Raw genomic sequence first — 26,788 nt, forward strand, 5'->3', positions numbered from 1 at the left:
ACAAAAGTGTATACCAAGAAGGTAATTGGATTGAATATTCTACGAGTACTCTATAAGTATGAAATCTAGCATGTGCCTTTTTAGTTGTTTTTACACCGTTTTTCCTTTTTATTTCTTTCAACGGAAGTAATATATTGTGATTAGTTTGATTTGGAACTCGAGAGACGTTTTAGGAATTTCCTAATATGGATGTGAGCGTTGATGACATTACCTTTGTCTTAAATTACTGGTTCCATTTAAATATGTGGCCTTAATTATCATTATTTATGAATAAAAATTATTATTATGTAAATATACATCAATACAAAGTTAGCACACAAGAATTCATATGATATGGTGTAGTATTTTATTCTTAATTATTACTCCGTACGGAGTAATGAAATTTGAGGTTAAAATGGTTTATTGTAAGAAGTTAGATATAACAACTAATTTGAGAATGAAGAAGATATGGCCATATATGAAAACCAAGCTTAGACATCTTTAGTTAGTTGTCCAATCAGGTTTGTTACTTAGGTCAAGGTAATTCTAGTTGGAAAAAATATTGTCCAATTAACTTAGCTTATTTATATCATTCTGTTGGTTTTGTTGACTAAAGTTTGTGTATAAATTCAAACGGTTGGTTAGGTACCACTATCATCCTATCACCCTCAAACAATTATCCATTAGTTTGATAAAATTGAAATTTGAATGCCTTCATAATAATCTAAAACAAAATTCAAAATCAAAATCATAAAAGATAGACATATTATTATTATATGCAAAATGCTATACATAGCCATGAGAGCTACATATAAGCATTAAATTTACACTTGAAAACCGTAAAAAGTTAAGAAATTATTAAAATAAAAAACACTAATTACATTGATTTACGTGTGATATTGTCATGAATTTCTAATTTTATACAATTTCCAAGAGTGTATATATATATATATATATATATATATATATATAATTTAAGGCCAGTAATAAAAATTCTATTCAACAAATTTTAGGTGAAGTAAACAGGTAAAAATAAAATTTATCCACATGTATTGATATATTTTTATGTCTTAATAAAAAATAAAATTATAAATTTTTGAATATTTAGCGTCTGTTCACATTTATTGAACTAAGCTGAATTGAATTGATTGGAGCTGAGCTGAACTGAACTGAACTGATTGGATCTGAACTAAGTTGAACTGATTACTTTATGAGAGAGGGAAATTAGGAGCTTAACTGAACTGATAGGAACTAAACTAAACTGAAATTAAGTAAATATGAACAGACCCTTAGCATCAATAATTAGCCTATTTGCCGCACAAAATAGAGTGAGAGGCGAACTAACTAGCCAACCTTAATTCTTAAAAACCGAAATCTTAATCTTATGAGTAATAATTTATATTCAAAAATCATATCCCAAATATGGCCAGAATTTCAAAAGCCAGATGCAATGAAGCTTTGACCCGAGTCTAATAGTTTAGGACAAAGTACTTTCATACTTAATGCGGAGTTTGACTAATGTTTATGTAATAAATTATATAAAAAGCAACAATTTAATCAAAAAGGGGATGTAGCTCAAATGGTAGAGCGCTCGCTTTGCATGCGAGAGGCACGGGGTTCGATCCCCCGCATCTCCATTTTTTTTACCCCTCCAACTTCCAATGGGTACATTAGGCCTGTACAAAACTATCCGATCCGAATTTTTGGATATTCGATCCGAGTTTTCATTTCGGATCGGATATCCGATCCGAAAAAGCGGATATCGGATGCGGATTTGGATTTTAATTTTCAGAATTTCGGATATCCGATATCCGAAATATATCCGAAATATAAAGCCTAAAATAATATAATTTTTAAATTGTTCATATAAAACTAACCCTGTATTATTAACTTATTGTAATATTTTTAATATATTTGATGATAATATTAATTGCAAAAGGACTACTGTTTTTGTTAAAATATTTTGTACAACTTAGCGATAAAAAAACGGTAAAATTAGTGAAATTTAGAAAGTAATCATAACAATTTTACTTAATATTGGATAATGGATATCCGAAGCATCCGATCCGAAAATTTTGGATATCCGAATATCGGATATCCGAATTTTTCAAATCGGATTTGGATATCAATTTTTGATATCCGAGTCTTCGGATATCCGATCCGAAATCACATTTCGGATATGATATCCGATCCGTGAACAGACCTAGGGTACATGGTTCATGCTTGGTATCATTTGGATACTTTTTTTGCTTAGTTGATGTTTAGGGGACCATTTACACGATAGTACAAAGTAAACTAGAAGAGGATCTAGAAGATGGGCTCCATGAAGGAGCCTATCGTCTAATAGTCCTGTGATCGAAGGTCTAGAGCTGGCAAAATTGAACCAATTTACGTAGTATTAATATTCATATGAAATGAATGCTAAATTTCAACTTCAAGCTATGTAGGAAAAAAGGGCGGGGGAAATACAAGTTAATCATCTTGATAAACATTTTTTTTTTTTTTTAATTTAGTGTCATTTTCATAAATAAATCCATGATTTAAAATTAAACATGGGCCCATAAATGTTGATTTTTTTATGAATATGCATGCCCTGTAGATTGGTGTTTTTTTTATTGATTTATTTACAGAATTGCTACCAGATAAACATTTTTAGTTTTCATGATAATAAAATTAAATTGGAACTTCTTTGAAAAAAAAACTTAAAACCTTCTTAATTTGATTGATCCTATCATGTAGTTTTTCCACATTTTGGAATTAAATATAGTAAAAATTATTAATTTTCTCAACGTACTATTAACCATCTTTACAAGGTCAAAATCAACTTATTAGGGTAGCCTCATAAATAAAGTTCTTCTCCATGGTCCTTAATCTATAATTCTATATTGAACTTGTAGCTATAGTATAAATATATTTTTATCGGAAGACTTTTCAATGACTATAATTTTGTATTACTTTTAATCTTGACCCTTTATGTTTCAAAATAAAAAATCTTGACCCTTTATTTTTATGGATCAATCTTGTCCATTAATCAATTTTTTTTTTTTTTTAAAAAAATAAAATAAAATAAAATTGTTTTCATATTCTTATAGATCACAAAACGGTTTTCCATTTTATCCTGTTGCTTTTCACAAAAATACGGATGCTACCTGCAATTCGTAAGATCAATTGATCAAACATAAGAAGTGTTCATCAGACCATCACTATTGTGTTTGTATATGATATTTAATATCTAACACACTATTTTTGTGGGATTAGAGTGGAGTATATTAAATCATCCTGGCAAAATCAAAACCAAAACCAGAGAAATGAATGGAAGATATTGACATAAAGATTTTTTAATTTTCAAGTAAACAATCATCTTAAGATAAATAAATTAAAAATAGTACAACATCAAATATAGATGAGGTAATTCATTAAAAAAAATTCGTTCTAGTCTTAATATCCTTTTTAAACAGATATTTCTGAATTAGAGTAGAGAAATTACTGATTTTATATGAGTTTTTTTTTTATATCTTAAAAGTCAACTAAATAAATGGATATGATGAGTCTTGTTAAGTGAAGGGTTGAGATTCACTCTATTATAGTGGCCACAATTTTATTGTAACTATTGTAAAACTGTCCTATTTTTATCTTTTATCTTTTATTTATTTATTTTATTATTTTTTTTTGTGTAAAGGTAAGAAAAATTAAACATTAAGAAGCCATCCTCAAAATGAAAATTCCTAACACATTATAAATAATTTCCAAGTGTATGAGTAATCATATCGGCATAAACATGCTAAATAACGTTAGTTGATATACCTTGGCCCTCCGTTCCTGAATCACAGAACTTAACAACTACCGAGTACCAACCTTATGTCCTTACAACTTACAAGGCATAGTTCACGTTGCACCAAAAAAACAAGGCATAGTTCACGACAAGCATTGCCAAATAGGCACTTAGCAATTGATTGGTCTCATGACTCATATTGAAGGCTCATCCCTACTGCCCTACATGACACTTGCTTAGGAACCTCTGTAAACACCCAAGGCCTCTCTATCTCTTCTCTCTCCTACACACTAGCCTCTATTGTTAATTTAAAGGAGGTTCTATCGGATTTCACTGGTGTGTTTTTTTGTTTCTTATGTAATAACAATGTCTTCCATGAAAGAAATGATTTATTTTGTTCGAAAGACAAAGTTTTCCGAATTCCTTTAAATGACAAAGTTTTATTTGCGCTTAATATGGTGTCCAGTTCGTTGTGCGGGCCTGCAATTGATAATTGTTCGGATCCGGGTTACGAAATCAGTATAAGAATTTTCTTTTTGCACAAAATTATGAAGAGGAGACAGATTAACCTTGAATGAGAAAACGAATCAAGAATGTGCCAAATTGTATATCTATGTATTTGGATTCTTAGCCCTCTCCCGGTTACTTCTTGTTTGATTTTGTTAAATATGTTTTTATTATCGTTAACTGTCAATTGCAAATGCCGTATAATTATAATTAATGAAACATAATGTTTTTTTTTTTTTTTTTTTTGGTTTTTTTTTGTTTTTGTTTCTGTTTTTTTAAAAAAATCGATTAATGAAACATAATGTCCTTTGAGACTTCTTTCCCAAAAAAAAACCTTATTCACCTGTACTGTGTAATCTTATCCTATCATATATGACCTTACCACTATTGGAACAGGTTTCCTCAGCTCGAGGAAGTTGATATCTTTGATTGTGCAAATTTCTAATACTAGACAAGAGATCATACCGGCCCTAAACACGCTCCCTAATCTATTATCCAGAGCATTAAGAGACTTAGGGTGTGTTCGGCGCTAGCTTTTGAGTAGCTTTTAGTGGTTTGACTACTCAACAAAAAATGTGAGTGTTTGGCAAAGTAATAGTTCAAGTAGCTTTTAGTGGTGGAGGTAGTTTTTATTAAAAGTTATGATCATTAGCTTTTGAAGTTAGACGTAGCTTTTGAAAATTTAATGTACAGTTTTAAAAATAAAATATTGATACTTAAATGTAACAGCTAGTCAACCGCTACTTTACCAAACAATCATACCTAAATTATCTTTTTTCACAGCTAACAGCTTGTTGACAGCTCACAACTATCTCCACAGTTACAGCAACCTTCACAGCTATATTTTGCCGAACATGCCCCTTAATCTTTAGTTAGTACTGCGTACCATTTTTTAAAAAACTTATTTATTCTAAACCTTTTGGTTTTTGTTAGATACTACATAAATAATTGCTTATCTCGTACCAACTCTTTGATTTTCAACCAAAATCAACATTTTCCACGTTATTACTTGGAGTACAAGACAAGTAATTGTGTTTTCTCTCATTTAATAACTTGACAAAAGTCATATGCTCATGTCTATCTTACTTATCTCTATTATATCTTACACCACGAAATATAAAAAAAATAACATCTTTCAATTTGTCTTCCTAAGTTCCTATATAAGATTGTTATATAACGAGTTACATAAATTAGAATTGACTAATGACAGCTAAAAACTGATTATTTTTTATACGTGACTATTCTTTGATTACACCAATATTCTTTTGGTAAATGATGAATTTATTTTCAAAATTGAAACTTACAAGTATATCCTAAATTCCTAGCATTAAAATTTGAACGTTGAATCTTCTCCTTAATCTCTAGCATGTTATCGTTTACATGATTTTTAAACACGGCATTTTGATATCGCAGTCCAAATTGAATAATAAATAAAAACATCATGCATTTTTAGTTCTATCGCTATTTTACCCTATAAAAATTTCTATATATAGAATACACAAACCATTAGAATTGAATCACCAAATTAAACAAAGTAAAAACAACATGAAAGTCCTAAACCTATTTCTATTTTTATTTTTTGTTTCCCAAGTAAATTATACTTCAAGTTCACCCATACACAATTTCCTTGCATGCCTTCAATCTAACTCGAGTACTTCGAATAATTCGATCTCAAATGCCATCTATACTAATACAAATCCTTCGTTCTTAAATGTTCTTCATAGCTACATACGCGATAGTAGTTTTAACATGACTACTACTCCAAAACCTCTAGCAATAGTCACGGCCTTGGACGTGTCCCACGTCCAAGCAACCGTGACATGTGCTAGGACAAGTAAGATTGAAATCAGGATTAGAAGTGGAGGGCATGATTACGAAGGCCTCTCATACGTCTCAAATAATCCCTTTGTAATCCTCGACATGTTCAATCTTCGATCCATCGATATTGACATACCAAGTGAGACTGCTACCGTTGAAGCCGGAGCAACTCTTGGTGAACTTTACTATAACATTGCTCGAAAGAGTAAGGTCCATGGTTTCCCTGCAGGAGTGTGCTTTACTGTTGGCGCCGGAGGCCACTTTAGTGGGGGTGGCTATGGGAACATGCTAAGGCAATATGGCTTGTCCGTCGATAACATTATCGATGCACAAGTTGTCGATGCAAATGGGAGGATCCTTAACCGCGAAACTATGGGTGAAGATCTTTTTTGGGCTATAAGGGGTGGTGGAGGTGCTAGTTTTTGTGTCATATTATCATGGAAAATCAAACTAGTACGCGTTCCAGAGATTGTAACCGTTTTTAATGTCCAAAAGACGTTAGAACAAAGTGCTACGGATATAGTCTTGCAATGGCAACGAGTGGCTTCTACCATCGATAGGAAGCTCTTCATAAGAGTTCAACCACAAGTTATGCAACAAGGAAGCAAAAAGACGGTCCAAGTTTCATTCATTGGTTTATACCTAGGACGTGCCAACAAGCTTCTTCCTTTGATGAACACGAGCTTTTCGAGTTTGGGCTTAAAAAAACAGGATTGCTCTGAAATGCCATGGATAGAAACAACTTTATTTTGGAATGGTAATCCAATAGGTACTCCACTTGAGGTGTTACTAGAAAGGACACCAACACCGCCCCATTCCTTTAGCAAACACAAGTCTGATTATGTGAAAAAACCTATCCCAAGGGCAGGGCTAGAGACTATATGGAAAAAGATGATCGAGGTGGAGTCTAATAACATTATGCTCCTACAATGGAATCCTTATGGTGGGAGGATGAGCGAGATCCCTGAGGGTGCAACGGCCTTCCCACATCGAGCAGGGAACCTTTTTAAGATACAATACATCACAACATGGCAAGATGATAGTGTTGAGGCTCTAAATAGGAATATCGAATTGACTAGAGATCTTCATGATACATTCACCCCTTTTGTGTCTAAGAATCCAAGAGAAGCATTCTTGAATTATAGGGACATTGATGTTGGCACTAACAAGGGTGGGAGCTTAGTTTTTGCTAAGGACTTTTTTAAGGACAATGTCAAGAGATTGTTGCAAGTTAAGGCTAAGGTTGATCCGAGCAATTTCTTCAGGTCTGAACAAAGTATACCAGTATTTCCTAAGAAACTATCAGATTGATGCTCATGAATATGGATTGGACAAAAAGTTGGATTACATTGTTTGAATTTCTAAGTATTTTATTGTATCAATAATTAGTGTGCTTTTGTAAAAAACTTATATATACCAATAAAATCGAATAAATGGTGTGTATAATGCCAATTTAAAAAAATAGCATGGTTCCTATGCAGGTCATATGTATTGATTAAGTCAAAACTCAAGGTATAACGTAATTACGTAACACCAAAAAAAGTATCTAAAGCGTTTAGTTCACCTTATTTTTACTTATTTTTAAAAAAATAAGTTCAGATTAAATTATCGTTGTGCAGTTTTTTATTGCTAAATATCTTTAATTTCGTAATGAAAAAATTATGAAAATCACATATTAATAAAATACACATTATTACGAATCTAACATGACCCACTTGATATATTTTTCCGTATACATTATCGTATATTTAAGGTCAAAGTTTGGTCAAATATGAGATTCTGATCAGATCAGACCAGATCATATAAATTTAGATAAGCAAAAATAAGGTGAACAAAACAAGCCCTAAGTTCAATTATTGCTAACATAATAGTAAACCCAACACTAAAAATATGAATTTATAACTTAACAGACGCTATAGACCTATAGTATATGATTTGAGTTTTGACATATTAGGACTTCATAGCAGTTGATCAAAATTGTAATATGAGATGATATAATTAAGCCCTGTTCTTTTGAGTTGTTTTGCTCTATTATGCTCTACTGAGTCAGACTCTGCTAAGCAGAAAATAATTAATAATAATAATAATAATAATAATAATAATAATAATAATACAGTAATAATTAATAGTTAATAGTTAATAGTTATTTAATAGTTAATAATTAATAATAATAATAATAATTAATGTTTAATTGGCAACATGTCCTAGTGCCTTTCGCGGCTAATAGAGGTGGCAACATATTGTTCGAATTGCTTTCTTTCTCCTTTTGTTTTTAGTTGCAAGTTGTGACACTATTCTATTTTGGAAATTGTTAGTTACTTGCAACTCTTTTCATTTTTGACATTTCTTTCTCTCTCTTACCCATATGAATACCACTTATTTTCTCTCTATCTCTCTCCTCTTAAATTGCCTAGAAGACCATGAAAATAAAAGTGTTGTAACTAAAAAAATCGGAGGAAGTATATATTTAGGTGACAAATTCTTTTTTTTTTTTTTTTTTTACAAAAGGTGACAAATTCTTTGGTTGAACTCATATTTGTCAATTCAATCATCATAAAACCCACTTTAAGGCACATTATTTTTGGGCTGGGGCGCATTGTCGTCTCAAATGAGATCATATATCATTATATTGTACTCCTGCAATGGCTACTGCATTGGCTACTATTGGAACAGGTTTCTTCGAACTACCATGTGGGAAGTTGATATCTTTCACTGGGTAGATTTCTAGTACTGGACAAGAGATCATAACGGCCCTAAACAAGCTCCCTAATCTGTTATCCAGAACAAGATAGAAACTAAATCGTTAATGATCATATATTTTTTGACTTTTTTCTTCTGGAAGTTAAAATTGTTGAAATGTTTTCCATGGTCCCTAATATCCCAGCAAACCAATTGGGTTGGTAGAACCGTCCAATTGGCCTTTAAACGGCCAATTTACCGGTTTACAACTTGCACGGATTTCATTAACTCATGCCTACTATGAACATTTACGACAACATATATATAATGATCATATATGGTTCCAAACGGCATTATATGACCCCGAGATGTATCCCCTAAAATATCAAGACTTTTCTACATCTAGCCCCGAAACCTTCGAAATTTCTCAAAAAGCGTGGATATTAGGCTTTAATTTTGGATTTTTTTGGATTTTTTTCGCCTGGAAATAAAAATTGGCGAAATGTTTACCATGGTCCCTAATACTCTTCGGGAGTCCAATTGGGAGGGTGGAACCATCCAATTTGCCTTTAAACACCAAATTTACCGGTTTACAACTTGCACCGATTTCATTAATTCAAGCCTACCACGAACATTCATGACAACAAATAATGATTACATATGGTTCCAAACGACATTATATGACCCCAGAATGTATTCCTTAGAAATTAAAGAATTTTAGACACCGGGCTCCAAAGACTCCAAAATTTCTCAAAAAGGTGGATACTAGCCTTCAATTTTTGAATATTTTGAATTTTTTTCGCCTGAAAATAAAAATTGCCGAAATGTTAATCATGGTCCATAATATCCTCCGGGAGTCCAAGTGGGTGAGTGGGTGGATGGAACCATCCATTTTGCCTTTAAATGACCAATTTATTGGTTTACAACTTGCACGGATTTCATTAGCTCAAGCATACTACAAACATTTATGACAACATATAATAATCATATATGGTTCCAAACGACATTATATAACCTTCGAGATTCATCCACTAAAATATCAAGACTTAATACACAAGGCCCCAAAACCTCCCAAATTTTTCAAAAATCGAGAATATCATCCTTCAATTTTGGAATTTTTTAAAATCTTTTCGCCCGGAAAAAAATTACCGAAATGTTTACCATGATCCTTAATACCCTCCGGTAGTCCATATGGGTGGGTGGAACGTCCAATTTGCCTTTAAATGGCCAATTTACTAGTTCACAATTTGTACCGATTTTATTAACTCAAGATTACCACGAACATTTATGACCACAAATAATGATCATATATGGTTCCAAACGACATTATATGACCCCGAGATGCATTCCCTAGAATCTCAAGACTTTTCGATATCGGGCCCTGAAACCTTTAAAATTTCTCAAAAAGCGTGGATATTAGCCTTTATTTTTGGAATTTTTAGACTTTTTTCGCCCAGAAATAATAATTGCCGAAATATTTAACATGGTCCCTAATACCCTTTGGGAGTCCAATTGGGTGGGTGGAACTATCCAATTTGCCTTTAAACAACCTATTTACCGGTTTATAACTTGCACCGATTTCATTAATAAATCAAGCCTACCACGAACATTTATGAGAACATATAATGATCATATATGGTTCCAAACGTCATTATATGACCCCGAGATGTATTTCTTAAAATCTCAAGGCTTTTCGACACCGTGCCCCGAAACCTCTAAAATTTCTCAAAAAGCGTGGATATAAGCCTTTAATTTTGGAATTTTTTGACTTTTTTTCGCCCGGAAATAAAAATTTCCGAAATGTTTACCATGATCCCTAATACCGTCCGGGAGTTCCATTGGGTGGGTGGAACCATCCAATTTGCATTTAAACAACCAATTTACCGGTTTACAACTTGCACCGATTTCATTAACTCAAGCCTACTACAAACATTTATGACAACAAATAATGATCATATAAGGTTCCAAACGACATTATATGATCCCGAGATGTATCATTTAGATTTTTAAGAGTTTTTGACACTAGGCCCCGAAACCTCCAAAGTTTCTCAAAAAGCGTGGATATTAGTCTTAAATTTTTGAATTTTTTTGACTTTTTTCGCCCAGAAATTAAATTTGCTGAAATGTTTACCATGGTCCCTAATACCATCCAGGAGTCCAATTGGGTTGGTGGAACCATCCAATTTGCCTTTAAATGACCAATTTACCGGTTTACAACTAGCACAGATTTCATTAACTCAAGCATACTACGAACATTTATGACAACATATAATGATCATAAATGGTTCCAAACGGCATTACATGACCCCAAGATGTATCCCCTAGAATTTCAAGACTTTTCGACACCGGACCCCGAATCCTCCAAAATATCTCAAAAGCGTGGATATAGCCTTCAATTTTGAAATTTTTTACTTTTTTCGCCCGAAAATAAAAATTGTTGAAATGTTTCCGTTGATCCCTAATGTCGTCCAGGAGTTCCATTTGGGTGGGTGGAACCATCCAATTTGCATTTAAAGGACTAATTTACTGGTTTACAACTTGCACCGATTTCATTAACTCAAGCCTACCACGAACATTTATGACAATAAATAATGATCATATATGGTTCCAAACGGCATTATATGGCCCCGAGATGTATCCCCTAGAATTTCAATTCAAGACTTTTCATCACCGGGTCCTGAAACCTCCAAAATTTCTCAAAAAGCGTGGATATTAGCCTTCAATTTTGGAAGTTTTTGACTTTTTGTTGCCCGGAAACAAAAATTGGCGAACTGTTTACCATGGTCCTTAAATACCCTACGGGAGTCCAATTGGGTGTGTGGAACTATCCAATTTGCTGTTAAACGGTAAATTTACAAGTTTACAACTTGCACCGATTTCTTTAATTCAAGCCTACCACGAACATTTATGACAACATATAATGATCATATATGGTTCTAAACGGCATTATATGACCACGAGATGTATCCCCTAAAATCTCAATGCTTTTCGGCAACGGACCCTAAAACATTCGAAATTTCTCAAAAAACGTGGATATTAGCCTTCAATTTTAGAATTTTTTTGACTTTTTTTTTGCCTGGATATAAAAATTGCCGAAATGTTTACTATGGATCCTAATACCCTCCGGGTGGGTGGAACCATCCTATTTGCCTTTAAACGACCAATTTACCGGTTTACAACTTGCACTGATTTCTTTAATTCAAGCCTACCACGAACATTTATGACAACAAATAATGATCATATATGGTTCAAAACGACATTTTATGACCCCGAGATGTATCCCCTAAAATCTCAATGCTTTTCGACACCGGGCCCCAAAACATTCGAAATTTCTCAAAAAGCGTGGATATTAGCCTTCAATTTTAATATTTTTTTGGCTTTTTTCGCCTAGAAATAAAAATTGCCGAAATTTTTAGTCCTTAATACCCTCCGTCAGTCCAATTGGGTAGGTGGAACCAACTAATTTGCCTTTAAACGGCCAATTTAACGATTTACAACTTGCACCGATTTCATTAATTCAAGTCTACCACGAACATTTATGACAACATAGAAAGATTATATATGGTTCCAAACGGCATTATATGGCCCCGAGATGTATGCCCTAAAATCTTAAGGCTTTTCGTCAATGGGCCCCGAAACCTTCAAAATTTCTCAAAAAACGCGGATATTAGACTTCAACTTTGGAATTTTAAACTTTTTTTCTGCAATGGCTACTAGAATAAGAAATATAAACAAGGAAATGACAGTAGCGCTCCAAAAATCTAAGGACTTCAAGACATAACAATTGGGTTGCTGAAGCTGAAGCGTTTAATTGATTCATAATTTGCCCAGGTTGATTGTTTGAATACAAACACACTAATAAACTACAACACTTATATGGTCAGCGACCAACGAGGATGTCAACTGATAACCCTTTTAAATTCTTACAATGTACTAGTATAAAATGTAAGCATATACAAATATAAGTAGAGAGAGAGAGAGAGAGAGAGAGAGAGAGAGAGAGAGAGAGAGAGAGAGAGAGAGAGAGAGAGAGAGATCGTGTCTGCTTGCTTGACAAAAGTTTCACAGCATTCTGACTTGTGAGACCATTTTGGATAAGATAGGATAGCTGTAAATCTGTGATATTTATAATTCAGCTCTGAGCAATTAACAGTAGGATGATTAGAAAGATATAGCTTCGCTCTTCCAATCATAAAGGATATCACCTGTTACATATCGTCGATTGCTATGCTCTCTTCAGATAGACAATAATTCACCGTTACAACGATCAATACCAAAAAAAAAAATCAATGAAAAATATAAGATACAGGAGCGGAAACAAAAACTTGTGGGACGAGTGGTAAAAAATAAAAAAAAGAATGAATTGCTACAAATGCCAGGCCAAAAAAATTTGCAGCTTTTTTTTTTTCTGCAATGAATATATTCTCCTAATCTACAACTTCAACCTGCCCATTGTCAAGGATGAAGACAACCAAATTCGTCTAATACTCAATAGCCCAAGCAGCTTCTGTACTATATTCATGTGAATTCTGCCCTACAATAAGCAAAGAGTAGATCAGTGCGTCAGTTATGCTGCTGAAGAATATTGCTATATCGCTTAAAACTAAAGATCTTATAGTTTTCCAGAAGACATGTACTATATACCGGAGTAGGAAAGAAAAGGAACATAGAATTCATTTATTCATCTGTACACATGATAAATGAGTAATTAACAGTAACACATTCACTAATAACATCCTTTTGCAGCAATTCAGTCACAGCCTAGCACAAAGCCAGAAATAATAACAGTTGCGAAGTATTAATAGTTATACATAGCAACTTCGGCATATCAGCCATCCTTATAAGTATATAAGAGTTGTAATGCCATGCTAAATAGTGAACACTTGAATAAAGGGTTAAAGTCATCAGGAATGTTTTTATAGAACTCATCTAAAAATATTGCCGAGAAAATATTAAGCACAAGTTTATTGTTACAAAAAAATCTCTTTAGCAGTAGAGTCCATGCACTTGCATTGTAAAACAAATCATGGCACAAAGCATAAACAGTTCAGATAAATTACCAGAGTTGACAATGTAGAGGCCCCTGCAGTGGAGGTCTAAATGTTAAAGTGATTATTTTCTCAAGAATGGCTTCTGGCATACAAGAAGCCTCTGATCACTTCCATTTTGTGGATCAATCACCCTGGCCTCCCAGCGAATCTGAGTGGCATGTGTCCTTGCCATTTCTATGGCTCCAACATTATCAGAAAGAATAACCCAAGCCTAGTAGGAAATACAAGGTTTTTGTCAAACTTCATGCCATGTGTGTAGCAAAACTCATAAGCAACAACACAATCGACAAACATCAGCTTACACAAACTACTGCATAAATACACGTGAACATAAATAACAGAGAAAATGTATTTACAATTCCTAATACTACGTTTCCCACCCATACCTCAACAACAAAGGAAGGGAAGAAAACCTTTCCATCCTCACTCCACTCTTCATAGTGTATAAAGGTATAAATACAAACAAATAGAAAAGAATGTAACAAATTCATTTCCAGATAAACAAAGCAGTTACAGAAAGGCATACCTCTGGCCGTAAAATTCTATCCATTTCCAGAAACAAGTCCATCATACTACATTTCTCTGAACTGAGGAGAGAAAGAAGCCCACTGCCATGCAGCATGTCATAGGTTCGAGGATAAGTTGGGAAAGGCTCGCACCTAGAAAAATCGATTAAAATGATAAGCACCCAAATTAAAAATAAATTAATGTCATCTGTTGCAATATATAATACTAAAGAAACAGCCACATCCTACTCCAATGAAGCAGGCTCATATATTTCAGCATAAGAGCTAACATCCCTTTACAAGGCAATTCAAAACTTAACAAAAGTAAAACAAATATCAACAAATTCCTTGTGATTTAATACTGAGATAGGTAACGTATAACATTTTTAAACACTTCCCTCAGAACTTACATCCAATCAGCAACAGACCTCACGTATAGAGAATCTTATTATATAAAATTACAGCTTCAAAAATTAAGAATCTTTAGTCAGCTGTGAAAACTAAGTACTAACCCTTCATACATTCTCCAATAGTTGTTTTCAAAGTAGCCTTTTCAAGGTCATAGATGAATCCATTTTAATTTTGCACCAGTATTAGTTGTATACACACAAACTGTATACATGTAAAGTCTTCTTAAATTCATTTCGATGTGTAATTCCCAAAACACCAAAATAGAAAACTGTTCTTAGTGTAGCTACATGTATTAAATGTCAAAGGAGGGCATTGAAAACCATGAAAAGCAACTGAAACATCTATAAGAGAGCAAAGGGAGTTAGCCAGTTCGGGACTTGGGGTTGTAAATAATTAATAACAAGACTCTACTCTCCAGAGTCCAGAGGGATACACTCCTTCCATTTTGCATATACAACAGAACACTATGTTATTCAAGGTCCAATATTGACCATTAACTTCTCAGCATATATTCATTAAGATTATAGAAACTACTACAGAGTACATACTTAAGACTTGTATTTAAAGTACAATCATAACAACATATTTTGAGATCAGTAAAAGGTCAAAGTCTGACCTATAAATAGTTTTGATAATGATAAATTGGTCCACAGAGTGTTAAGAGATAATGATTGTAGACATAGAGCCTTACCAGTCATGCAGAACACCAGCAAAGCCTTGATCAAGTATAAGGGGGAGTGTATTGGGACTCCCTATGGGAACTACGTTCATGACCCATGCTGATTTCTTTCCATCCAAAAGTGCAGCGTTGAAACCCCCATAAAAAGCATTCATGTCCATTACGTTGCGTACCATGTTATATGGAGGTAATGGATCTTCATCACCAGGGCGTTTTGGATGGTCTGAGAATATCAAGGGGGTAAGCAACGACCAATAGTTTCTAAGGGCCGACTTCCAATATTCCCTCTCTTCATAAAACTCTCCATATTGAACACCTGCAGGAGGGGAGGGAAGGTCAGCAAAACAGTATTTCGGTATGCCTGATCACTAACATGTTTCAACTTTTGGCAAGAATCTATTTAAAGCAATACTTTCCATGTACTTGTAGTTCTTCCAAGGTTAACCGAGAACCATTGGACCTGTTACGAATGGGAGCCCATCTTTTACTGTGTGCTCCACTGATGCATTTAACAAGGGGGCGGTAATATGATTGACTTTCATGCTCATCCTGGCAAAGAGGCAGCCCCTGTTTCCTATAGATCCAAGAAAAGAAGAATGAGCCTTTTTTTTTAGAATGGTGTGTCAACGAAACCATGAAATCATAACAACATGAGCATAGTGGTGTGAAGTTAACGTGATCTGACATAAACAACTTGATAATAAATCCACAAAAACCAAAGTGAATATTAATAAGTTTCAATGTAGCTTCCCCTTACCTAGCTTCATAACAATGTGCATCAGCAGTTTTCTGCCAGATTAAAGTATCATCTTGCTGGTCCAGAAGACTCCAGCAAATCCTTTGAGTGAAATCTTCAACTGGAGTCAACATATTGCCTTTCTTTGTTGCCAACAAGCTTCCTTGTGGTTTGGTTGCAGGAGAGGTTAAAACAAAGTAACCTCCAGGCTTGAGCAACCGGTCCACTTCTATAATGAACATTCCATCTGTTCACAGCCATTGTTAGGATGGAAAGATGAACAATACTTGTGCAAAGGCAATCAAATTTAAGCTTTCCAACGATAGCAGATAACGGTCTACCTTAAAGTATTTACTACAAGCCACTATGGGATTGGCACTGATTAAATTTCCACCATGCTAAAATTACATCAATCAAACATGGAATACACAATTGGGCTTCCATACCCTTATAATAGTAATGACAAAAAAGCTAAACCGGCAAGATTTTGAATAGTAAATCAGTTTGAGATGTTATAATAAATGTCATTATATGCCCAAAGTAAAAAGCATTATCATAGCAAGTCCCACATTTGTGCCATCCATCAGATAGACATAAACATTTATGCAGCACAAAGCACACAGGAATACCATTATTAGCCACTACTATCTTAGTTACCAATCTCAAGGTCCTCAGAATTGACTTCTACAATTCTCAACACTAAACTTCTTGCCATCACAACAGATCTGTAATGAGAGCCTCATCCAGTTTGATAAATCCACTTGACTAGAAAAATATTTGACACAGATAGCAGGTTGTATCCTAATCTAGGGAGACCAACTGATATAGCTTAAAGTGAAATTTCTAATAAAAAAATCTCATATAGTCTGAATTGAGGTCAGTGAGATAAATTTTTTTTTTTTTTTTTTAAAAAAAAAAAAAAAAAAAAAAGGTACATTAAAACCCATACATTAATAACAGTGAACTTTCCCTCTCTACAGCAGCAAGAGCCTGAACACAGGCAAAACCTTTTTCACACCTTCAATCTGAATACATTTATATACTCACGAGTGTAAGGTGCACCCAATCCCCAAGGGTATTTTCTGCTCATGGAATAATTTTTTGCTCATTTGAAGATAGACCATACAGATATCTTATACAAAATAATCAGATATCTGTTATGCTTTTAAATATATATATTTGGTACAGTCCTGTTATAAATCTTTGATACAGATACTTTTGAAAATAGAAGAGCATACAAAGCAGAAAGAAAATGCCTCAATTAATAAAGCATCAACAAGGTATATCAGCCTCTTGCCCCCACACCCCAAACAAAAATAAAGACGGGAAAAGTTGGTTCTGTGTTAATGTTCTAAAGAGTTATCCTTTTAGTTAAATTTTTGCAACCAGTTATATCAGCAAACAAAAAAATAGAATATACCATCAACATTATGTTTCTCCATTCTCCTACAGAAAATAATTCAAGTATATTCTTTTCCAATTGAGAAACGCAAATTTTATTTGGCTATAGGAGGAAGAAATTATATATTTAGTATAGTCCTGTTATGCTTTTATTCCAATATGACTATAACATAGAAAAGAATAAGCCAAATTAACAGTCCAAAAATACAGAGAAAAGGTTCAAATCCAAGCAGTAATCAATTAAACAACGTCATTCATTACCTTTTCCATCCCAATCAATGCCGCATTGAGCACAGTGAACCATGTCAAATGACAATGATGGATATGGAAGTTGCCTAGAGCTGAAATTGCCAAGCATTGCTGGAAGACCTCTCTCAAGGGCCAATTGAACTTGACTACCAGTCACTTCATATGCAGCAATACAAATAGGCATCAATTTTAAAGAAACTAAATGGGCCCCAAAGCTTCCAAAGCCACAGCCAATATCAAGCACAGTTTGCACCTGTAATTGAGAAGATAGGCAAACTTATAAGGTGTCTGAAAGAAGTTAGTCCCTTCAATTCAAAAGGCTGGCGCAAATAAAAGCATTTCATTTTAAGCACATCTCATCAGAAGTAATTCAGTGGAAGGCTTACACCAGCTTGAAGGAAGTCTGAGTCACTACCAAGCCCTATAGACTCTGCAAGTTGGCGAGCATAATCTTTCACGCCATCAAATATCAACCCGTCATCATTGTGAAAAGCAATTTGGTTTTCTTCCAGTAACATCATCCTAGTGAATTAAATAAGTTCACTACAATTAGTGAGCCAATCCATTTTTACCTAACACAATGTAGCACTATAAAGATAAATTTATACCTTTTAGTCATGCTTCCAGAAGAAAGGAAATCATCTTTCGTGATCTTCACATTTCCACTCCAAATCACATCTCGGCCAGCAGGCCATCGCAAGGGAATCTTATACTCCTTCGGAGGCCTAACCAAGCACCGGTCTTCATTCCGAAACAACTCACAATGTCTATCAAACTCCTCACCATCCTTAAACCCCGCCTTCAAATTCGCGGTCAAATTATAACAAGGTACATAATTCTCCTTCTCCTTCCCACAAAGGGAAAGCTCCTTTTGCCTAGGATTACTCCCCGACGCAAGAAACCTCAAATCAAAATAATCAACTACTGCTTGCTCCTTCAACTTTCTATAATTGGTGTAAACATTGGGAAATCGAGGAGGTCCTATCGAATCGAATTCTCTCAATGACGATGATGAAGAGCCTATAATAACAACTAATGCAACAATACTAATAAGGCACAAAAGGAACCAATTATGCCGAATTCTATGACCAAAAATGAGCGACAATTTATTAAACCAAGAGCTTCTCATGTCCAATTTCTACCTCTTCTCCTTCAAAAATTCATCTGAAAACACAAACAATTTCCCAGAAAACTAAACTAAAATTCAATTTATACTCTAATTATCCCAAATCTCCCAGAATTTCGAAAAGCATAACCTCTCAAAGCAAACACCAACAATTCCACCTACAATAGATAAAAAATTCCACAAACACAGATCTCAATCAAAATTACGCAATTAATTATACAATAATCAAACTCGTAAAAATTAATTAATCTCCAAAACAACATTAAATTTCACATTTAAAAAATCAAAATCTAACCTGAAAATCAGCGGAATTCCAGATCACAGTCTTCCTTCTTCTTCACTTAATCACACTAATTACTCAAACAAACATTACAACCTCAAACTCCGCCTAGGGTTCACGAAAATGTGATCTCCAATTTTTAGGATCGAACAAATAAATCCTCAAAAAAATCGAAAAAAGTGATCAATGTTCGAAAAAACTCAATGTACCAAAAAAATAAAAAACAGAAACAAAAATACAGATAGTACGGAGAGAGAAATGAAAATGGAGGAGAGAGAAAGCTTAGGATTCAACAATGGCGGACGAAGAGAGAGAAAGGGAGGAGAGAGAAAGAGTAAAAATCGGATTAATCAGTTTTTTTGGTTGGAATTATGATTATGTTGGGGTGTGTGAGTGTGTGAGTGAGTGAGTGTGCGTGTTTCAGATCTAGGAGAGAGACGAGGGAATAATAATAAGCTAGCTAAATCGTATCACATTTATTGTTTTTTTTTTCTTTTCAATTTTAATTGTTTATTAATGTGATTAGGGCCAAAATTATGAGATTAAATATTGATTAATGAATGATTAGGGATTATATAATTGAAAGCATAGAATTTGTTGGAAAATTGTTATTTTGATTGTGATTTTTCTTTCAATGTTTGTTAGTGTGGTTTAATTTTTGGTGTGCTGTAAATGTCAAATCAATTATTTATGGGTGTTTTTGACAAATTTAATTGTTGGAACATAACGTATTTATCGGTTATAAATGGTTATATGATGTATGATGATTTGATAAAAATGATACTACCAAGTCACTAAAAACAATCATTGGAATCAAAACTAATCATGTATGTTTAAGGTTGATCACGTTCAATCAGATATACGTACAACTTTAATTCCAGTCTAATAAGTTAGTTTTTTTTTTTAACTATTTCACAATATTTGAGGCTTTTGAGTTATATAACCAAACGTATCAATGCCTAAAATCTTGGTTTAAAGACCATTTCTTAATTGTTTTTTAATACTAGCATCCGCAAGCCTTGTTTATTATGTTTGTGAATTAAGTACACGTATTAAGCTATAATTAAAAAGTTAATTACTAAAATAACTATTATATTTAATTAGCTCGTAAAACAGTCAACAATTAACAAATGACCTTTACAAGTATTTAATACAGACAACTAAAATGACAACATCATTAAACAAATCTAGTAAACCCCGGCCGATAAATAAAAAGTACGTGTAGTACTCTATACCAAGCAAGCAAGGCCATTTGTATACCTAAAAGAAGAATACAACATTATATTGTTTGGAATGTGATGTAATAGGAGTGGTCCGGGAGCTAGCTAGTAAGAAATCTAAGAAGCCTTGTATTGTATTCAATGATAGTTAATTAACAAGTGGGAAATGATGCTATTAAAATGAGAAATATGTTAGCGCCAAATATGGAAAATATGTAATTTACGGAATACGAAATCTATGATTCCATACTTCAGTCTAATACTCCTACTTGTAGTAGTAGGTGAAGTAAGAAGCAAGAGATTTTAATTATTAATAATAATAATAACCATAATAAATAAATGGTGTATTATTAGACGTTGGACCATTTGCTGGGAATCACTATCACATTCACAGTGTGTAAATGGTACACCACAACGGAAGAATTCTTGTGGGACCCATTTTCTTTTATTTCTTTTTTAGCGTATTAATGGAATAGGTGTATTAATTGGGTATTTTAACAAAATACAATATACTTTTTTTCAAAATCAGTGTGTTCTCAAATGTGGGAAGTAAATTTCAATGATCTACATGATACTTTATAATTTCATAATTGTACTTTTTCTTTTTTTTGAAGAAATCGTACTTTGTTTTTATACATACTTAACTTTAATAAAAAATTAGAATAGTAAAAAAAAAGAAAAAAGAAAAGAATAGTATATGTGAATTTGAGAACCATTAAACACCATTTGTATTTATTCAATAGTTTTATGAGTTGTCAAATACGGAGTATAATTACTATTCAAAAAAAAAAAAAAAAAAATTACTCCTATTACGGAGTATAATTAAATCTCAATGATTTACGTTATATTATTTATTTCCCGAAAATGCTACACCTTTTGTTAATCTATAGTACACATTATGCTTGGATTATCACTAATTGTGCTATGCTCATCAGTCATCATATAGCCATGGAAAATGGAACCACTCTTCCATGCACCATCCATTAATATTAATGAGGAATAGCTTGGTAGGCCAATCTTCAACAAGCTAGCCAAAGTATTTTCTTGGATATGAATTCCCTTTTTATAAAGTTAAAAGCCAAAGCAATTTGTTAAAGTTTCTACATCAAAACCTTCCTATTAGGGAGAAATTTCAAACTTATAAAAAGCATACTTTGTCTTTTTAATTGGATCATTCTACTTTAAAGGAGAAATTTCAATTTAACTAGCATATCTTGTCTTATAATGTTGTACTTTATTTATTTATGGTTAGTTGTTCAATTGTCCATTTTCAAAGGCAATTTCGAGGTATTCTTAATTATTTACTTTCAAAGAAGCAGAAAAAGTTTTCAAGACGAATTCGAATTACATAATACCAGTAACCAATACATGAGGGTATGTCAAGCAAGTGCTTAGACACTCGTACAGAGCATTTAAACAATACAAAGAAAATCCACACAACTAGATTTTGTTATATACACACAAGGTCATTTGCTCATTCAATTGACAAATGAGCAAGTAATATTTTTACTCATTTTTAGATTGAATGAGCTAATGACCTCGGGTGTACGGTACACCCAGGTGTACATAACCACACAATTGTGTACACATACGCTCAATCTCGCGCATGCAAGAGTGAATGCAATTGTCATGTTAAAATATGATAGCAATTATAAGAACTACTGCAATTTATGCCAACACTATCTATTCAAAAAGGAGTGTAATTATAAAGCAGCGAGGCTTAAATCATTACTCCAACAAGAACACAAGTACAGCTTAAAATAGACAAAAAGGTAGAATCAGGATTGCGAAAGCTCAAAGATTCTTAATGTCACAGCCAAATTGCATTGGTGCTTATTCTGAGCTGTTTTTATAACTGCAACCATGTGAATACTCTCGTTGGGGCCGGCACGTACTATGTATTCCTGTAAAGCTGAGAAACATTGCCTAATATTGTAGTTTTTGTAACAAATATTACAGTACTTTTGTGGCAATAAATATGTTTCATAGAGATAACAGAAATATGCTGAACAAAAATGTTAGAGTGAACAAAATAATGTAGCAATGTTACAATGGCAGGCGAATCCCATCTATTCTCACTAGATCTTCAAAGACATTCTCATAATATGCTGCTTCACCCTTTTCATTGCGATCTTCATTCCATTTTCGACAATCAGTTTCAGCTGCAGTGTAAAGAGGAAATAATATCAGCAAGACAAGCAGACAATAAATGGAATTCCAATTAATACAATCGACCCAAGAGTCATGGTCACATTAATGGCCAAACTTTAAGAAAAATCTTTCAGTTTATTGTCATTAGGCAACAAATTAGTCCAAACCTACCAGATTGGGACCTAGATAATGAAGAAACTAAGAAAGGATCAAATTGAGAGGTATGGGACACTTACATGTGGTAACACTTGAAAGGTTTATTCTTCAACATTTCTCTACTAAAGGGAAGTGAAGCTTTCAAATCTCCCAACGTAGATTAAACACAAGCACACAACATCACCTATTTCCTAACAAATTAGCTTATTTAAGAGCTCAATTCGTGATGGGTAGTGCTCAAGTGCCTTGGTGTTGGCTAGGCGATAGGTTATCCAACACGACTTGATTCATGTGCCAAATTTAGTTTTATTTGGTGTGCTTGTTATATGCTTTGTTGAGCTTTTAAAACATATGCTCCAAATATGGCTAATACCATAAACACAAAGAGTGATACATCATTTTTAAAACTCTTTGAGATATGATCTATAATATAGGAGGAAAATTAAACAGTTCATCTTATTATTTGAACTTTTAACAAAAAAAATCTCACTTAGGTTTAAACACAAATTAAAGGGTTATTTGACTAAAATATTAACCAAATAAAATTTAATATATCATATCCCTAATATATAAAACCGGTCTCGCAGCCAGGCCACAAGATATCGACACTAGGTATTTCAGTTTTTCACCAAGTGTCGTGTCGAGCCACGTAGCCGACAAATAGGTATTATTGTAATACATAAGATGCTAACTAAGCGAATTTTCGATAGCTTTTTTTAAGATAAAAATGTTGTGTAGTGTTTTATTATCAATATACTTCGAATATTTCATACATAAAAAATTAATTATAACTTTTAATATATATCTTATGACTCAGTACTATATTAATAATAAAATTTGTTTTTAAAGATCTATTTATAATATATATTAATAAAAAAATAGAAAATTATTTTTAATCAGAAAAAATAATTTTAGTTTGGAAAAAATACTTTCAGTTCATTTGAAATAATTTAAGTGCAATAAAAAATATCAAGTTGATAATAACATAGATATCTATTTACAAATAAAACTACAATAACTACACTATTATATAAATAAGCGATATAATATCGTATGTCTAAATATTTTACATTATCAAAAGGGGTTACATGATCGTATTTAACATTCAAGCTAAAAAAATTTGGACAATACGGGCATCGCCTGAACACAAAACTAGTGTATATATATAAAGGGGAGTTTTTCCCCGAATTTTTAGAGAGCCATGTAGGATAAAATTTTCTTAACGCGTCATGTAAGATTATAAATTTTAGTGACAGCTAATCAAAAAAGAATTTTGTGAATTCTTTTAAAATTAAATAATTCAAATGCCACATATAAGCAAATTTGGCAAATAAGATTTTAAAATTTAAATGAATTAAATATAAAATATTATTTTTTGAGATTAAGAATTTGATCTAAATATTTAACGATTTAGAGAAAATTCACAATTTATTATTTTCAAATAAAAATATTAAATGATATACTACATAAAACGAATAAAATAACAAATTTTATCACATTGATGCAAAAAATATTCGTTTTAAAATTTTTATATATGTGTATATATGTGCAATATATGTATAATATATAATATATTATATAATGTGTTGTCTTTATGAATTTTAAGTCATTATGAAAGTTTATATAAATGTTTTTATTAATGATTTAGGATAATAAATTTATCTACTTTTGGTTAAGAATTAGCGTAAATTGATTTGAACTCACTTGTTGAAAAGGTTGATCCGGCACTGGCTCGTTACTGGTTGTTTCGTCATGGTAATGATAAACAACAACCATAATATAGATAAATTTATTCACGCATTTATGTTTTTTTTTTCGTCGGTCATTCCAATTCCGGTAGTCTTTGAATCAAAAGGTGAATTATATAACCTAAACATACCTAGAGACTTCCACGAAGATCTGGAACTGTATTAGTTAAAATGATATATAGTTTGGTTGGTGGTGTACTTACGGGCTTCATACTATATTATTGTCCACTCAACCTTCGCAATTTAAAATTTAGAAAACCTGACTCAAGAAACAACATCTTAAGAACCTAAATTCAATCCATAAATTTGTAAGAAAAGAATTTCAGTTTTTAAGTGTAAGAAAATCTTTTTTCTACATTTTTATAACAGAGCTCGTCATGGTAATGATAAAAAAAGGTAAATTTATTCATGCGTTCATTTTTTCCATTCTGATTCCGGTAGTATTTGGATCAAAGAGTGATTTTACAACATAAATGTACTCGAAAACTTCCACGAAGTTCCGGCAATTGTATTGGTTAAATGGATATGTAGTTTGGTGGGTGGTGTTCTTACAGTGTTCATAGTATATTATATAATATATATTTATTGTATTTACGTTATTTTAAACCAATTCGAGTTCATTTCGAAATCGAGTTGGTTTAACAATTGACGTAATACAGTATTCAAGAGTAGTATTACAACCAATTAATAACTATGTACTAAAAGACACATCATTAATGACACGTGTCATCTCTTGATATGACTTGAATGTTTTTTATTTTAATTTTTTTGCTAAATAAAATTATATTAAAGAAACAAATCTTTTACAAAAATATAATATATATATATATACATAAAGTTGGTCTCTCAGCCAGCCCAACAGACAATGACACTTGACATTCAAGTTATTCGCCATGTAGGCAAAAACTAGGTTTTATTGTGACACATCTATATAATGCTCAGTAAGCGAATTTTGGATAGATTTTTCAAGATAAAATTGTTATATCGAGTTTTAATTGTGACACATATGATGCTCAATAATATACTTCTAATATTTCATATATACAAAATTAATCATAATATTTAATAAATACCGTATAACTCGATGTTATTTCCATCATAAAATTCGTTTAAAAAAGTTCTTTAAAAATAGAGCCATTTATAATATATTAATTTATTTTAAAAAATAATATTAAATATTGGTAAAAAAATACTTTCAATAAAAAATAGAAAATATGTAAAAATAAGTTCTAATCAGTAAAATAGATTTTTATTTACAAACAAAACTACAAAAAGTGCCCTACTATACAAATTATCAAAAGGGATTATATGACCTTTTTTTTTTGTATGACGGGATATATGACCATATTTAACATTCAAGCCAAAAAGATTATCATAAACTTTTATCGGGCATCGCCCTGGCACAAAACTAGTCATATATAACTAAAATATAAAGTTAAACTTTTAGTCAAGCCACGAGACAACGACACTTGACGTTTCAACTTAGTGTCGCTTTCCGCCAAGTGTTGCCACATATGCAACAATTATGTATTAGTATGATGCATAGGATTTATTTGGATGTATTTTTTATGAATTAAAAAGTATTTTTTTAATTGGATGTATAAAAACTACCCCGTAGGATAAAAAAAATTAGTTTAGATTTCTAGGATAAAATTGTTGATTTAGAGTTGCAAAAGAAGTGATTCAAAACGTATAATATTCGTTTATAATATATCCTAATTGATTGAAATAATATACTTCACAATCTAAAATGATTTTATTACTTTATGTAGAATTGTTAATCAGGTCGGGTCACAGGTCATTTTGTATCGAGTCACTTCAGGTCTCAGGTTAATTAAGAAATGTTCACATTAGATGTCAACTCAACAAGAATCACAATTTTTTTTGTTTATTTTTTTCTTTTCTTTTTTTTTTAAAAAAATAATAATAATAATAATAATTTTCTAAATCAAACATTTTTTCACCAATATTATTATTAGTCATTACTATTACGTAATTTAAATCCAGAGTATACAAGGTGAAACTCGTGCAATGCACGCCACGTAGGATTATAAATTTGTGGTAGCAAATTAAATAAGGGTCTGTTCACATTTACTGAACTAAGCTGAATTGAACTGAGTTGAAATGAATATTTTATGAGAGAGGAAAATTAAGAGCAAGGCCGTCTCATGCAAATTTGGGGCCCTATGCTATTTTCATTACAATGTTTAATAGTTTAAAATATCACTAATAATGAAAAGAAAATTAAATGACACAAATATTCAAGTAAATTAACTGTGAATTTATGCCTTAATGATATACGGTCATATACTTTGTAAG

The 26,788-nt window shown here is 32.4% G+C and overlaps 2 protein-coding genes and 1 non-coding gene across 4 annotated transcripts; 2 read left to right on the forward strand and 1 right to left on the reverse strand.

Annotated features, from left to right (window-relative positions):
• The first annotated feature begins 1,543 nt into the window (after nucleotides 1–1,543).
• Nucleotides 1,544–1,616, forward strand: TRNAA-UGC. Its single transcript has one exon. It is a non-coding gene; the product is annotated as a tRNA-Ala (tRNA).
• Nucleotides 1,617–5,760: 4,144 nt separating this feature from the next.
• On the forward strand, nucleotides 5,761–7,644 carry LOC110722040 (berberine bridge enzyme-like 4). Its single transcript, XM_021901268.1, has one exon. It carries the CDS (start codon nucleotides 5,804–5,806, stop codon nucleotides 7,385–7,387), a length of 1,584 nt encoding a protein of 527 aa, XP_021756960.1. The 5' UTR covers nucleotides 5,761–5,803; the 3' UTR covers nucleotides 7,388–7,644.
• Nucleotides 7,645–12,860: 5,216 nt separating this feature from the next.
• LOC110722029 (probable methyltransferase PMT5) lies at nucleotides 12,861–19,962 on the reverse strand. Of its 2 annotated transcripts, none has more exons than XM_021901256.1 (10): nucleotides 19,210–19,962; nucleotides 18,397–19,072; nucleotides 18,175–18,310; nucleotides 17,801–18,041; nucleotides 16,160–16,385; nucleotides 15,819–15,976; nucleotides 15,415–15,718; nucleotides 14,333–14,465; nucleotides 13,816–14,017; nucleotides 12,861–13,284 (listed from the first exon to the last, which is right to left on the reverse strand). In XM_021901256.1, the coding sequence occupies exons 2-9, from the start codon at nucleotides 18,915–18,917 to the stop codon at nucleotides 13,868–13,870; spliced, it is 1,869 nt and encodes a 622-aa protein (XP_021756948.1). In that variant the 5' UTR covers nucleotides 18,918–19,072; nucleotides 19,210–19,962; the 3' UTR covers nucleotides 12,861–13,284; nucleotides 13,816–13,867. The 2 variants fall into 2 exon arrangements, with proteins under 2 accessions (XP_021756948.1, XP_021756944.1); XM_021901252.1 differs by having other exon boundaries at nucleotides 12,861–13,289; nucleotides 19,210–19,961.
• Nucleotides 19,963–26,788: the final 6,826 nt, after the last annotated feature.

Source organism: Chenopodium quinoa, unplaced genomic scaffold (assembly GCF_001683475.1).
Source record: "Chenopodium quinoa cultivar QQ74 unplaced genomic scaffold, ASM168347v1, whole genome shotgun sequence".
Classification (NCBI taxonomy): Eukaryota; Viridiplantae; Streptophyta; class Magnoliopsida; order Caryophyllales; family Amaranthaceae; genus Chenopodium; species Chenopodium quinoa.